The following is a 14,961-nucleotide window of genomic DNA, read 5'->3' as shown; positions in this document are numbered from 1 at the left end:
ATGAAAGAAGCGTTAGAATGGACTTTACGAAGAAAATATAAGGATCGATAAAAAGTAACGAAACGAACTTTCTAGGGACCTATCAAACAAGAAATACATACGTTCACATTATTTTCTTCTTCGAAACCGTTTTTAGAATAAATAAAACGAGTGAATTCGTCGATATCATTTGTTTTTTTTTTTCTTATATATCTTCTAGGTTATAGGCAATGTATTCAAGTATTATTTAATACTCTAACTATTATAAAAGAACCCGATCAAATAATACTCGATCTAATTTTACGTAAAATTGAAAGAAAGGATAGAAAGAAAAAAATAAAGCATATTTCATGGTTGATTCGGTCTACACGCAGAGATATCTTTAATCGAGAAATTGAATTCCCTCGTTAACTTAAAGCCAATGTATCTTTATATCTTCTTCGACTATTTTACAATTTGCCTCGTTATATTTTCACTGATTCAATAAAAGGAACGTACCTATCTATAGTAGTCATTTTGTAAACGTTGTCGAAGATGTTTCCTCGGTCCGATCGAACGCTTTCTTCTTTAACGTTATCACCGTCATCGTGAGTACGGAAATGTAGCGTTCTTGCGTTGGAAAAGTCTGGCTGCTCGGGATTCATGATTCGTTCGTCAAGAGATCATCCAAGTCACGAATATGAGAAACACAGCGCGGTCACGTGAAAAAAAAAAGGAAACAAAAGAGAAACACGCTTCAGCGTATTTGAGTCAGTCCTTCGAGGACTCTCAATACATATTCGATCGTTGTACCACGATATGGACGCGTTGTCCGTGTTTGAAAACAGTTTCAGTCCTTGTCGTAGCCGGACGATCGTCTTAAATTAAGCACGCGTTCTATACACGGTGTTATTCGTGACGATGTTCCTTTTGTTGCGTGACATTGCCATAGATATCGCCATATGGGGATTTTCATTCGGTGTGTATTTCACGTGCAAATTCATCTTCGTCAAACTTCTCTTCGCCTGCAAGAGAATCGAGCGCAATGTAGGAAGCTGTCGCTAAAGATCGATGTTTACGCAACCGTTACGATAATAACCGTTGGTGGAACGATTCCTATTTTCAGATATCTACAGAGATCATGCCAATTAATCTTGTTCCAAGACGAACTACTTTTTCCCAACACGCCTCCACTTTTTTATTTTTGTTACGTGCGCGCAATAAATTTTCAGATACGTCGAATTATTTTTAATATCTCGTAAATGTCGTGACAAGATTTATAATAAATTAGTTTATGATTGGCGATAATTAGAAATTAATTGCCGTATCGCACCATTATTTTCATATGCAAAATGAAATGAAGAGTGCTATAATCAGTAAGGCACACGATAGCCTTTTGCAGATCTGTATTTTTCTCGACACATGAGACGTATAATATGTCTCATCCGAATATAAAACACGTGTTTAAATGATATAGTATGTTGGCTATCGTCGTATTGGAATTCGCAAAATGTTACAATAGTTGAAACGATTCCCGTTATTCGATGGTAGAATGAAAATTTCCCAGACGGTGAATACTTTCCTCTGGGAAGAAAAGAATAGGATATTATACGAAGCGATAAGTTTTTTGATTTGGCTCGATCGGTTGACTCGTAAAAATTTTAATGAAACCGGTTTCCACGCCTAGCAGGTCACAATAAACGCGAGATATGAATCTTTTTGGCTTATTACGAGGGCTGAAAACAAGTTATTATCCCGAGTGAAATCCCTTACGGAAGGTATGAAGGCCAAGGTTTAGTGTCTTTTCAATAATCCTGACGTAAATCGACCAAAGAATTATGGTTGTAAACGGAAGATAATGGTCTTCCTTCTCATTGCGTGGATATTATGTAATCCAAATTGAAAACTATGGAATCAATATGTCATTTGTACATTGCTTTTTTTCCTGGAACAATAAATTAAACATTGAAAGTAAAAAAAAAAAAAAAGAAAATAGATTCAATAAGTTTTCTCAAACTTTTCTAGATTTAATAAATTAAATTTCTATATTTCATAGATTTAGTAGATTAAAAGCTTTGAAAACGTTTTTTTTAGATGTTTTTTATTCTTCTCGATAAATCACAAGATTATGTCTATTTCGATAAATTATAAAATTATATATGATAACTATTTTTAATTCCAACCTAACAGTACCTTACGGTATCGAAAATTCTCATACACCGCTTTCACGAGACTGTTGCCAATATTTGCATAGTGACTCTATTATTATCCGCGAGTGACTTATTATTATTCTTTTGCAAACTATACGTTCCGATAGAGAGTTCAACATGTGGACGTATTCTTAAATGTGTCCACGTTACATGACAAGCATCGTTTGTTTTATAAAAGATAACGTAGGCGAACTCGTTCGTACACCTGGCTTCCTTTGTCTAGTATTTTTCGTATATTTTTTAGTTTTATTTCGCGTATTTCTTAGAATGATACTAAATAACGTTTGTATATTTATTTCGATAAATATTTTTTAATATTATCTTTCTAATACATTTTTGTACCTTATTTGCTTTTTTATGTATCAGACCACCTCGGCTTGAAACATTGGATTACATACAACAAAATATTTTTCTGATTTTAGATAAACTCACGCATTGAAGAAGTAACAAAATAAGTATAGAGATCTACAAGTAAGATAAACTAATTCGGACACAAACAGTGTGATATCACTGTACTTTTATAAGAAAGATAAAATTACCTACAATTTATTCTATGGAACCGCAGTTACGTCAGTCATAATTATATACAACAAAATTTTCTTGAGAAACTTATCCTTCGTAAGACAGTGAGGTATGTATCGAGTTACCTGAGCCAAAAAGATATTTAGTTTCGTGGTTTGTTACGTTCGCTCGGTTCGAGGGCATTATATCTGTGTAACTAACACGTACGCGTGTCTAACTGATTTGAAAGATAGTATACTACGCATGTTAATTATTTCGATGTCAAATTGTTTAATTCCGTATTCGGAAAACATACAATTTTACTTGAGACCTTCACGATTTTATACATTCAGGTTATGTTCGTAATTCAACCGCCGTTTTCAAGGTTCGATACGTTCTTAAATAACATACATACCTAATGTATTTGGAAAATAAATGCTCATCGTTTCCAACGTTTCTCATTCAATATGACGAAGCTGACATATATCTTTGACGTTCTTTTTAATCTTGTTTATTAACTAATTAAAACACTATTTCGATTTCCATATTATGCGGGACGTTAAAAATGTTAAATTATTTTAGAAACTTAAATTCTGCACACTTCACGTAGTCAACTGATTTAAGCGTTACATTTAAAATAGCGGCGCTAGAATACAAAAGATTAAAAGATTTACCGATCAAGTATATATGTACATGGTTCTAGAACTGCCATCTGGTGAGCAAAACAAGTACTTACAACTCCAGCTAATTGGCACAAGATCATTTGTGAGTAGCCATTTGTTAGTAGTATAGTACACGTTTAAGAATAAGTGATTCTTTTTGAGCACTGTAGAGAATTAATATAATAAAACAATATGACTAATCCGAATTTAACTGATATGACAGAGGAAGATGCGGCGGACTTGCAATTTCCGAAAGGTATGTTTATTTTTTCTTTTATTTAGCAAGAAGAGACGGAGATAATACTGTCTGTTTCTAACCTATAATCATATGACGTTTGTCAATGTTTTTTCCGATAACAATTAACATTTTACGTTGTACCGTGTAAAAATAATGTTTAATTGCGGCATGGCCTAAAGTAACGATTATCCTCTTTCAGACTGCTCATCGAGTAGAACAGAAAAGATCGAGCATAACGTAGAACTCGACGTGTCAGTCGTGAACGATGAAATCATTACTTCAGACCCAATATGCCGCGTATGCAAATCCGCATTGACAGAGCCGTATATTCGTTGTGCTGTGTGTGATAGTATGGAATTGTGTCCCTCTTGTTTCTCCAATGGATCAGAAATTAGCAATCACAGAAACGATCACGACTATATCATCATAAAGAATGAATTTCCCTTGATCAATGGAAGCGGTTGGACAGCGAAACAAGAATTAGAATGTTTAGATGTTTTACAGGAGTGTGGTTTTGGTAATTGGGTTGACATGGCCAGACGAATACAAGGGAAATCAACGGAAGAATGTAAAAATCATTATCTTCAATATTATATTGATAATCAGGCTTTCCCAGGATTGCCAAAAATGAAAGAAACAAAAGCTAGTTTGGTTGGTTGTGAACCTATTCCTTATTTATATAAATTGCAAGATTTAGAAGAACCTCCTCGGTTTGCACCTAACACTCTTAATTGTAAACTTTTGGCTGGATACAATGCAGCAAGATCAGATTTTGAAGTCAATTTTGATAATCATGCAGAATTATTAATTTCTGACTTGAACTATGATGAATTTGATATAAGTGATAATAATTATGAATTAGGAAAAGAATTACAAGTAGCTATAGTACAAGCATATAATAACAGACTGAAAGAACGTATGAGGAGAAGAAAAATTATACGTAATCATGGACTGATAGCATTTAGAAGGACTATATCTTGGATACAGAGATACGAATGTACAATAACTAGAGCACTTGCAGAAAGATTACTAATTTTTATGCAATTATTAGGAGGTATAGAGTTCGATTATTTCATGGAAGGCTTACATAGAGCCGGAGAACTTAAAAATTATCTTAATAAGTTATTTGAATTCCGCAATAACGGTTTGGAACACTTTCATAGTGTTCCAATATTTCAAAAGTTAAGCAAACTTAGACAAGAAAATGAAAAGGAAAGGAAACAATACTTGAATAATCCTGAATATAGCTGGAAGACTATATTACCTGGTTGCAACATTAATTTTAGTAATTCCATATCGAGTACAATCGCACAACGAAAAACGGCGCCGCCACTTGCAATTCAAGGTCTTCCAGGATATGAGAAATTAACTTCAGCTGAAAAAGAGCTTTGTTCAATTACGCGTATAGTACCTACTAATTACCTCGATTTCAAACAAATTTTAATAGCAGAAAATAAAAAAGCTGGTTATCTTAGATTGGCACAAGCTAGGGTTTTGCTTAAAATTGACGTAAATAAAACACGAAAAATATACGATTTTCTTACGGAAAAGGGATATATAAATAAACCAAATCAATGATATACAGTTCGTTAATCTAGTAAAAATGCGAAATATTTGTACATTATAGTTCGTGGATACTGCCAGGATTGTGATATTACATATTAAGGTTTATAATTAAGAATTTCAAGTAAGAGTTGTAAAAGATCGACTGAAAATAAAAAAGTGAGCATATAAATTAAAATATATAAAATGTATTATAATATATAACAATAACAATAAATTTAAATTATACATATAAGAATAAGCAACATACAAATGTGTAAATTTATATATAATGTTTTGTGCTATATTTATATTATATAATAAATGTATCTTTTTTGCAAAATATGATTAAGAAGATTTTTTTAAAAATTTGTGATTAGTAATGTTCAATCAAAAATGTACCCACAAGTGACTTAAAGAAAATGAAGTAAGTTTTAAGTAAATTGCGTAAACGATACTGTCTGATTAATAAAAGCTCTATGTGTAATTTTTTTTTTTAGAATTTGAAAATGCAGAGACCTTGTTAATTTCGGAAGTGTTGATGTTGTTGGAGCACAGGAAAGCGCAAAATGAGTCAGCCGAGGAGGAACAGGAATTTTCTGAAGTTTTTATGAAGAGTTTAACTTATACGAACAGATTTCGTCGGTTTAAAAATAAAGAAACCATTGCTGCTGTAAGAAAGTAAGTACCTTCACAAAACTGACGTCTTAAGCGTAAATACCTAAGACAAAAATTTACTTCCTTAAATTATCCTGTTTAATAAAAAATATTTACAGCAAGTTATAAAATTTGTATTGTTTAGTTTACTTATGCAGAAGAAGCTTCATAAATTTGAACTAGCTTCGCTCGCAAATCTTTGTCCGGAAACGCCAGAAGAGGCAAAGGCTTTGATACCCAGTTTAGAAGGACGATTAGAGGATGAGGAACTTCGGACAATATTAGAAGACATACAAACGAAACGATCTCTTCAATATTAGAATGTAATTTAAAATGTGCGTTTCACTGTGATCATTTTATATAGCTCGAAATAAAAAATTTTCTAATAGCTATGTTATTAATTTCCAAATTGATTTTTTTTATTTATAATATTCTTTATTTATAATATTCTTTATTTATAATATTCTTTATTTATAATGTCATGAGTGAATAAGATTGTATGAATGTACCTTAAGAGTACAAATAGTTTCTAATATGAGGCAGGATGTAATTACAAATGGAGATAAAATAAAAAAGATTTATTTATAACAGATGTAGATATATCGAAGCTTTAATCATGTATGTAATTATATATTGAAAAAATTGATCTACATAAAGGTATGAAAGTATAAGATTTAAAAGTTTATGAATTTTATTTTTATTTAATCCCAATAATATAAGGTAACTAATTACGTAATTTGACAGCTAAACGAATCCCTTGAAACGAACCAGCTAATCTTACTAACAGCTTACTACTAACCGTGCATTACCATTGGATAATTACATACAGTTGACTGCACGTAAGAATGGATCCTCATTATCACTACACTGCGTCGTTGAGCGAACCCTCGATCGAACTTCCTTTTGATGCTCGTTTCGCGGAATAATATACGCGATAAGAATCTAGGACGGTGCTGTATAATTTGTTACGTAATATCACATGAAAATGATACATTGGTTTTTTCAAATTTATTTTTTCAATATTAATTTTCCCTTTCTTTTTCATAGTTTAATGCCAATATATTAGAAGGATAGAAAATTATTACGAGTGATTGTGAAACGACTTGAAAGAAAATTCGTATTATTAGTAATTGTACGTATAGGTTATTAACAATATCCAAACTACTATTACAGGAAAGATGGAAAGACAAATCGCAAAATTGCGATTGCAGGTATGTAAGTATATACATCGACGCCTGTTGCATTGCTACGCTATGTAGTCATAGCATAGCAAGTTCACAGACCCTAGGCGACATATCGATGTCCTTAGATCCATGTTTGGACATGTTTACAGGTTGTCCCTGTTACTCATTGTTGAATGTAATATGATTGAAAATACGTGCTAGTAATTGTTTTATTCGATGGTATTGCTGAATTTTTTAAGAAGAAATTCCAAACTGACGAAAATTAATCGAAAAGTGAGAAAGCGAAGAAGGTAAGGCAGAAATCTATGCCACGCACGTTTCTTTCGCACGGTAGTATGGAACAAGACGCCATCTTCATTGCATGTATACAAGGTGGTTGGTAACTGGTGGTACAAGCGGAAAGCGGGTGATTCTACGCGAAAAAAGAAGTCGAAAATATAGAATAAAAATTTTTCGTTTGAAGCTTTGTTTTCGAGAAAATCGACTTTGAATTTTCCCTCGGTACGCGTGCACTTTATCACGTCTCGTTATAACGGATCTCACTGTAGATCGTTGTCTCGATGGAAAAATAAAAAAAAAAAAAAAAAATTAAAACAAAAATTTTTATTCTATATTTTCGACTTCTTTATATTTAATTCTCCCCATTTTCCCTTGATAAAATAGAGAAGCAGGACATATTCAAACAAAAATAAATACATATTTTTATCCTGTAAAACGTACAATTTTATGAAAACGGTCATCGTATTATCTCGCTATTGAAAATTTAACATCTACGATTATTGTAAAAATTACTTCTAGTTTATGAATAAGAAATGTAACAAATAAAACTCTACGTTTGTGAGGGTTTATTGATCAATTGCGTGTTTGGCGCGCGTCTACGAGCATGTAATTTTCCACCGTTTTCCGTGTTCCCATTTTCCCATTCGAAAAAACGAGGCAATCGAATTATTTGCTTCCGACTGTGTCCTTTATCCATCCTTTTAATCATTATCGAAATAAGAACTGCTATATTTAGTGGGTTTCTTGGTTTCATACATGTTTATGATCTACCTACTCTATACATTGTCCTTTACATACATTTACTTTAATCGCGTGTGTGCTATTGAGAAGAGCGACTTTGCCATAGGCGGCACGCGATAATCGGTCCTTCGATTACTCCCACGAAGGAACCTTTTAAGATAATTATGATGGTCGTTAATCGTTTGTAAATTCATAGAAAATATTGCTTGGTTTATAGCGCGAGTCTTTCCAATACGTGCAGAAGTAGGAAGATAGCAAAGTCGGACTGATTTGGGAAGAAGCATTATCTCAAAGATTACCGACTATCCGTGCAGGATAGCTCGACGGAAAGATTATCTCCGTATCCTACTTTATGGGCGTTGGTGATAGTTGACGAACATCCAAGAATACACACAAGGAACGATAAATAATAATTGAAAACGTAATAACTGAACCCGGCCTAACCGCTTAAGATCGAAATATATGAATATCCTCGCATAAGATGACTGCTAAATAATATTATACTTTATAGGCTATAAGAAATCCGTAGCCTGCATTCAACGAATCGTAAAATATCACACAAGGCAGGTTTTAATCACGAGAGTCGATATTATTTTACCGTATTATCTTCGCTGCTTTTCGACTCTAAGTAGCTAGGTGTAAAGAAAATTTTAATAAGGATATTACGAAAAATTGTACAAGCAGTTCAAACGTAATAAGATAGCTCTAGTTGACTCAAGAAAATATAGAACATCGTAAAGGGTATATTGGAAACATTGCATCGTTGGCACGGGAATCATAAGGGAGTTAGACGCAGTAGGTGGAAATAATTGTAAGATATATCCTCTGTACAACTTACACCTCGTTCAATTTCTTCTACTAACCCTTTCGATGCTTCCTCGCTAGTTCCTCTAGAACGATGCAGTTTTCTAGAAATTGTCTGATAAACGAGGCTCCTGGAATAGCTGTGTTCTCGAGAGCAGTAGCTAGAACAGAGTTACTAAAACCCTCGACAAGGCTGTGTACAGCCTACCGGCCAATCGATGGAATTAATTTGCATAATGTATACATGCGAAAGTGTATGTTCCACAATGCCCTCCGATACTGTTGTTACCTTTATCCGATGATATCGAAGGAGACTGGGAGGATTCACGCCGCGTTTGTGCGCGATGCAATTAAAATTCTTGATAGGATTTTTGTGGTACGATGAAAGCGTAACCGTTTAATGGCAAGCACATATATATATCGCACTTTTAACGAGCAAGGGAAATACATTGATGGAATCGCAATAACAGCTCTGTGTCGATTAACCGTTTCATTAAACGCTCACGGAATGTATCTATCCACTGGTTCGTATTGCGCATTAATATTTATTTATAAATTTTTCTCCGGAGGTTAAATGAATTTGTAATGCTATTACGATTCACAGTTTATTTGCATCATACGATATGTTAAGTAAGTAGCGTACGATTTGAAGGCTTCACTTTGTTTTGTATTCATCTAATTTTCGTTCAAAGTTACAGCGGAATGCCGGTATTTCTCGGTGTATCTTCTGATTCGCTTTGTTCTCGTGCTTTTTAGACACTCGTAGCAAGAACTGTAATCTAATTCGATGAGATGCATTGTAATAAATGACGTATAAGGGTTTTACAACCTTACCGATGTATAACGAAGTTGACATTTTGACCACTGGTAATTCTTATCAACGATCGACGATCGAACAATGTAATTGAACGTTTGGAATTCATTTTATAGAAATATGTTTGTCTTCGTTATGTAATAAAATTACAAATGCACGTTGCAAGCAAAAAAAGACATTTTATACCTCTTAAATCATACGATATATGAGAAGTGCAATAGATAAGAGTATTAGCGAATAAAATTGTAACAAGTAGAAATACGCGATACGTTGTACATCATTTCTTTGTTTTCGAATTGTGACGAGGCAAACATGGAAATCGGTAAACGTTTTGGTACGATAATCCAGATTTCGAATGGCAGGTATATTTTCGTAGCATTATTCTTCGAACCGTGGAAAAAAAAAATAAAACTGAAATTGCTATCATTTCTGTAAATATGGATCGCGGTGCATCGGCCCTGCAAGGTAATTTACAATCGAGCGAGGGCGCGAGTTTCGTTCGCGGTTGGTCGGGCGTCGTGGTTGGTTCGGCTACGGAGTCCGAGCGCGACCGATCGCTACCGAAGACTGCCGAACGCGCGAAGCGCCAGCGCCGAGCCAGAACAGAGCGCTCGGGTCAAAATATATTCAGTATATTCTAAACAAGCGCGCGACGTGCTGACACGTTTTGTTTGTGCGCGCGAACTCGTGTCTCGCCGAACGAAACGCTGAAATATCAACGGTGACTTTGTACCAGTGTTACGATTACTTAAAATCAGTGCGTACGAAATCAGTTTGAAATTAGTTCGTGATCTCTCGACGAATCGAATGACATTCGCGTGTTAATTTGGCGGTAGAAGATACGAGAGGAGAGACTGCCAACTGTGAGTCCGGTATTATACGCGCTCGCGATTTGTTGTTAACTATCTTTCTTTCATTCTCGTTCTTTCTCGTTCTTTTCTTTTGCGTTCATTCGTCTCTTTCTCCGATTTCTTTTCCCTTGCACTCTGTTCTCTTCCCCTTCTCCGTTTCTTCGTTCATCTTTCGCGTACGCTTCCTACAGTCATTTTCTCTCTCTCGAATGTCTCGTTCGTTGTCTCTCTTGTTCGCTCCGACGTCGTCTCGTGGGGTCAGTGTCTGCTCGATCGGATCCTGAGCAGGAACACACACCGGAGGAGGAGGAGGACTATCTCCCTCATCGCGAGAGTTCGAACCACACGCGCGCGCGCGCGCCACGCATGCAGCCACGCACCTTCCAAATCAAACAAAATTACAAATCGTTTCTCTAGTTGAGGGAAGTTTCACTTTTTGACGACCCCCGGTGGAAAAACTGCAGCAGTGAGACCCGTACGTCGAAACGGGCAGGGACGTTCGAAAAGTCGCGGGCCAATCATGTGGTTTCACTGACGACGTGACATCTTGACGACCAGTGAATCGAATCGTCGGCGAACCGACGAAAGCCTTTCGTCTCGGCGAAAGTATTTCTCGTGTCTGGTGATCGACGTGTGAGATTCCCGTATCTCACATATATACTCTTTCAAGTGCAGGAAACTTGTACTCGTTATCTCTAGCTACTTTTCTCGTGTTTCGTTTCTTTTTCTTCTATTCCTATCCTTTCCTTTCGTTCTTTCTATCTTCGTCTCTTTCTCCGTATGATTCTCATATTACATATATCTTTGTCACGACTCTAACCTCTGTTGTCGCATTTGCTGTTGCCGCGCTCTTCTCGACGACTATTTCTTACTGATCGAAAAAAGAAAGGACCACGCGAGTGATTACATATACGGGAGAAACAGAGAAACTCCCGTGGAAAGGAATCGACGATTTGAAGTCTGTGTTTTTGTTTACTTAGAAGCGGACTGCCCACGCGACATCGAAACGTCGACGATAAGGCGAAAAACATCCCGTTCGAAGAATACGTCGGTTGTTGACGTTTTTTGCAACAGAGGTGAGTACATACTTTTCTCCATTCATTCTACCGTTGACGTGACATTCTTTGACGTGCTGTCATTGTCGCGTCTGTTTCTATCGTTACGCGCCAAAACGCGTTCTTACGTGTAGGTATACGCGAAGGAAACATCGTTCCACGAATCCACTGTAGCGGAACGTGGCTCGTGCTAGTGCGTATTTTTGCGACTGCAATGCCAGAAGATCGTTCGATATATAGATTAATGTTTGTCGATGGAATATTTTTGAGAATAATATTATGTATTTCCTCCCTCTGATTTTGATCAAAGCGAGTTATATGTGGCACCATTGGCGTATACGACGGATCGTCTAAATTTTAATGGCCGAGGTACCATTCTTGTTCCAATGTTTCCTAACCTAAATGTTCTTGGGTTTACGATACGTACGATGCAACGTCAAGCGTGTAAATACAAATCGCGGGTAGTTCGAACGGGGAAATCTTCGAGGAATTATGTTTTTCTTTTTTCGGCTGAATGACAAGTAATTTGAATACACTCGAATTCCCGCGGAACGTATGTCCTTTGATCACACGAATTAGACTACTACCATGCGGAGTCTTTATTATTCGGTCGACACCGACGGCATCGACGTGCACGTTTGTCACGTAAATGAACGGAATATAGGATTACTGTAGCGCCATTGTGCTACTAGGTTTGCGTAATTCTGTTTGTATCACGTAAACATTCACTCACCAGATTTTGTATATACATACATAGTAAATATTATCGGTCCACTTTGTCCTGAATGAAGCCAAAGCGAACCTACTACATAATATTTACGCAATCACTAATAATAAATGGCCAGTAGAACGCGTCGCTAGTGTTTCGAAGGGGAATGAATATTCGCGTTAGAAAACGGTACTAGGAGTAAAAGAAGGTTGTGTAATATAACTCTCTTTTTTATTAGAACGAAAGTTTAGTTAGTGCTCGATTAACTTGTAGCGTACCAAGATAAGAGGGTTACTCAGCGATGTCGATAGTGTGTGAAACTAATCTGTTTAGATTCCATGTTTTTAATTATGTTTATAAAATTCTGAGATCGTATAAATATTTATAATCTAGTATGAATGGAGAATCTACATATTAAATAAATAATATTTATGTATAACAAAATTAATCTCACAATTTTTACGCATGGTATCTTCGTTAAATTCAACGAGTACATTAGTACGATAAACATATAACGATATAAACTAACGCAATAATTCTAAAGAACCACGAGGTCTTTTTATCGTTAACGAAGAATATCGATCCTTGATACGCTAAAGATTAAAAGTATATAAGCCGATTGAGTCCACTTGTCAGAACGTGAATTTCCGTTATGTGTTTGAGAAATCATAGTTGTCGAAAAGAGAGAGAGATAGAGAGGGAGAGAGAGAGAGAGAGAGAGCCGATTCCCATTATATGAACTCTAATTATACGAATTATTTGTCTGGAGACGAGTTGAAACTAATGGAATTCTAACGTAGACAACAGCCATTAAAAGGTAGCCGTGTTGGATGAACGAAATAGGTGGAAGTTTCTCTTTTCTTCGCGTACAAACAAATTTGCAAACAGATGCGATCGAAGACACTCATCGATCGAATCTCGTTATTTCCAAGCACTGACACTACTAGCGTCTGTCGTGTAATCAGAGTTGGACACATGTTAATAATATCGAACAAGCGTTAGGTTGGTTGCTTCGAGGCGTTGACGTAATTTTTGTTCAAGAAGAATTTCAAAGTGATAACAAACGAAGAGATATTAGGTGCTTTGTAACTGGTGTTCACGAGGTGTTTTATCATTGAGATTCGAACTGATTTTACAGACAAGTTGTTTCGAGCGATAACAGTTATCACTGTCGTGAATCGCTTGTATATGTAAAATTAACCTAGTTATTTATCGGTCGGCATTCGGTGAAAAATGAATGTGTCGTTAATTGAAGATGCAAACGATTGCGAACATTCGATTCGTACGGCATTGATACGGAGACGAGAATTATTAGTAGGAATTAGCATACAAGAGGAAGGAAGAATCATCTCGGATTTGCTTTTCTTATTTAAAATTTATGTGCTTGGTAATATTCCAATAAATCTGTTCGCGGGATGAATAAGGAATTTCGTTCTCTTAAATCAAAGTTGTTTGCTTCGAGTCGTTTTACTGTAACGGTTTTGTTAGTGGATTATATAGCATTACGAATAATTTCGTTATATTCTCGAGATTTTTTTTTAATGGATTGCTTATTCAAATGCAACGTCTTTCGAGTTATGTCTGTTAGGTTCATTAAGGATTCTGTAAAACAGCACATCTTTATTTTCCTTGAAGGATAAAATGATTCTGTGATTATTATTTTTATATACTTTTGCAATGTTTATTTCATATTTATTGCCCGAAATATGAAATTTATTATTTCCCCTGTTTATTCTAACCTAAATATTAATCTGATCGTAAACGTTCGTTGGATTGCGAAGACAAATTTCACGGAATATGGAATAATCGAAGCCGATACTTTACAGTAAACATTTTACCTTCAGCGTTTCAATTCCAACATTTTTTCGAGAAAAGGATATCTAATGGCGTTAAATCTTACGAGAAAGGTGTCCATGTGGAAAATTTAAATTGCTGCTCCTCGATAATGAGGGAAAAAGGCACCTGAGGTCGTTATATTCATTTTTGGTTTGTCTATCCTATTAAAAGATTTGTGTACACAGTTCCATTAGGAGACATATCAATTAGACGTCGTTTGAAAAATGACATGTAACAGATTTTCTATTGTACCACGGTTTTTATATATTTTTTAGGTGATCAAATTAACAGAAGGTATTCGGACATGTTATTTCGTGTCAAATCAAATTATTAATAGATGCATTACAGTATATATTATACATATACATTTTTCTCTCGTATTGCTCGTATTATTCGTATTAATTATAATATTCATATATAGTTAATGAATAATAATGTATTAAATTTTGCGTCTAATAATATATTTAAGCAGCGCCCCAAAACACAGATAATAATTTAGCCAGGATTTCATTCAAATGGCAGCCAACTCTTAATTTAATTTCCGTAGAAAGATAATCACGCGTAACATGAAAACGACTTTAAAGATTTATTTAAAGAAACGAATATTGAAATATGAACAAATTAATACATGCTAGTAATTCATAATAATAATTCGTATAACACGAAAAGAAACGTGAATATCGGTTTTGCGAAAAAGTGATATTTACTACGAAGTAATCCAAGTAATTTATAAGGAAAAATCGGAGAAACTGTATTTCCGTTATAAAAAATTCATCTATATTTAATTTGAACAGATATGTACCATTTTGTACACTTTATTTTTATCTTCTATATCTTCCGTATGTTCGACTCGCAAATACAACATATTCTTCGTGTCCCTACAGGCGAATATATATCTGCTTTTTCTCATCATTAACATT

General features: G+C 35.0%; 3 protein-coding genes across 12 annotated transcripts in view; 2 read left to right on the top strand and 1 right to left on the bottom strand.

The window, feature by feature from the left end:
• The window catches only part of Nep2 (M13 family metallopeptidase neprilysin 2), a 38,357-nt gene extending 35,070 nt beyond the window's left edge, over positions 1-3,287 (bottom strand). For 2 of the 3 annotated variants that reach the window (XM_069123531.1, XM_069123532.1), the window contains exons 1-2: positions 3,085-3,286; positions 478-983 (exon numbers count right to left, since the gene is read on the bottom strand). In XM_069123531.1, coding sequence (XP_068979632.1) covers positions 478-623 — 146 coding nt within the window. In that variant the 5' untranslated portion in view covers positions 624-983; positions 3,085-3,286. Of the gene's footprint in view, positions 1-477; positions 984-3,084 lie in introns of all 3 variants that reach the window. The other variant, XM_069123533.1, reaches the window with a different exon arrangement.
• Positions 2,737-6,156, top strand: Ada2a (Transcriptional adapter 2A). Of its 2 annotated transcripts, XM_069123536.1 has the most exons (4): positions 2,737-3,054; positions 3,373-3,587; positions 3,769-5,538; positions 5,612-5,742. In XM_069123536.1, exons 2-3 carry the CDS (start codon positions 3,524-3,526, stop codon positions 5,145-5,147), a joined length of 1,443 nt encoding a protein of 480 aa, XP_068979637.1. In that variant the 5' UTR covers positions 2,737-3,054; positions 3,373-3,523; the 3' UTR covers positions 5,148-5,538; positions 5,612-5,742. The 2 variants fall into 2 exon arrangements, with proteins under 2 accessions (XP_068979637.1, XP_068979639.1); XM_069123538.1 differs by lacking the exons at positions 2,737-3,054; positions 3,769-5,538 and adding an exon at positions 5,914-6,156 and having other exon boundaries at positions 3,426-3,587; positions 5,612-5,792.
• Positions 6,157-10,227: 4,071 nt separating this feature from the next.
• The window catches only part of Pde9 (phosphodiesterase 9), a 135,134-nt gene continuing 130,400 nt past the window's right edge, over positions 10,228-14,961 (top strand). For 5 of the 7 annotated variants that reach the window (XM_069123610.1, XM_069123612.1, XM_069123613.1 and 2 more), the window contains exons 1-2: positions 10,228-10,453; positions 11,422-11,517. The gene's annotated coding sequence lies outside the window, so the exon portion shown is untranslated. Of the gene's footprint in view, positions 10,463-11,326; positions 11,518-14,961 lie in introns of all 7 variants that reach the window. The other 2 variants (XM_069123611.1, XM_069123614.1) reach the window with 2 other exon arrangements.

Source organism: Bombus flavifrons, chromosome 11, assembly GCF_040668555.2.
Source record: "Bombus flavifrons isolate JBK064 chromosome 11, iyBomFlav1_principal, whole genome shotgun sequence".
NCBI lineage: Eukaryota > Metazoa > Arthropoda > Insecta > Hymenoptera > Apidae > Bombus > Bombus flavifrons.
The sequence above is the reverse complement of the archived record's forward strand: the minus strand, read 5'-3'. Positions and strand labels throughout refer to the sequence as shown.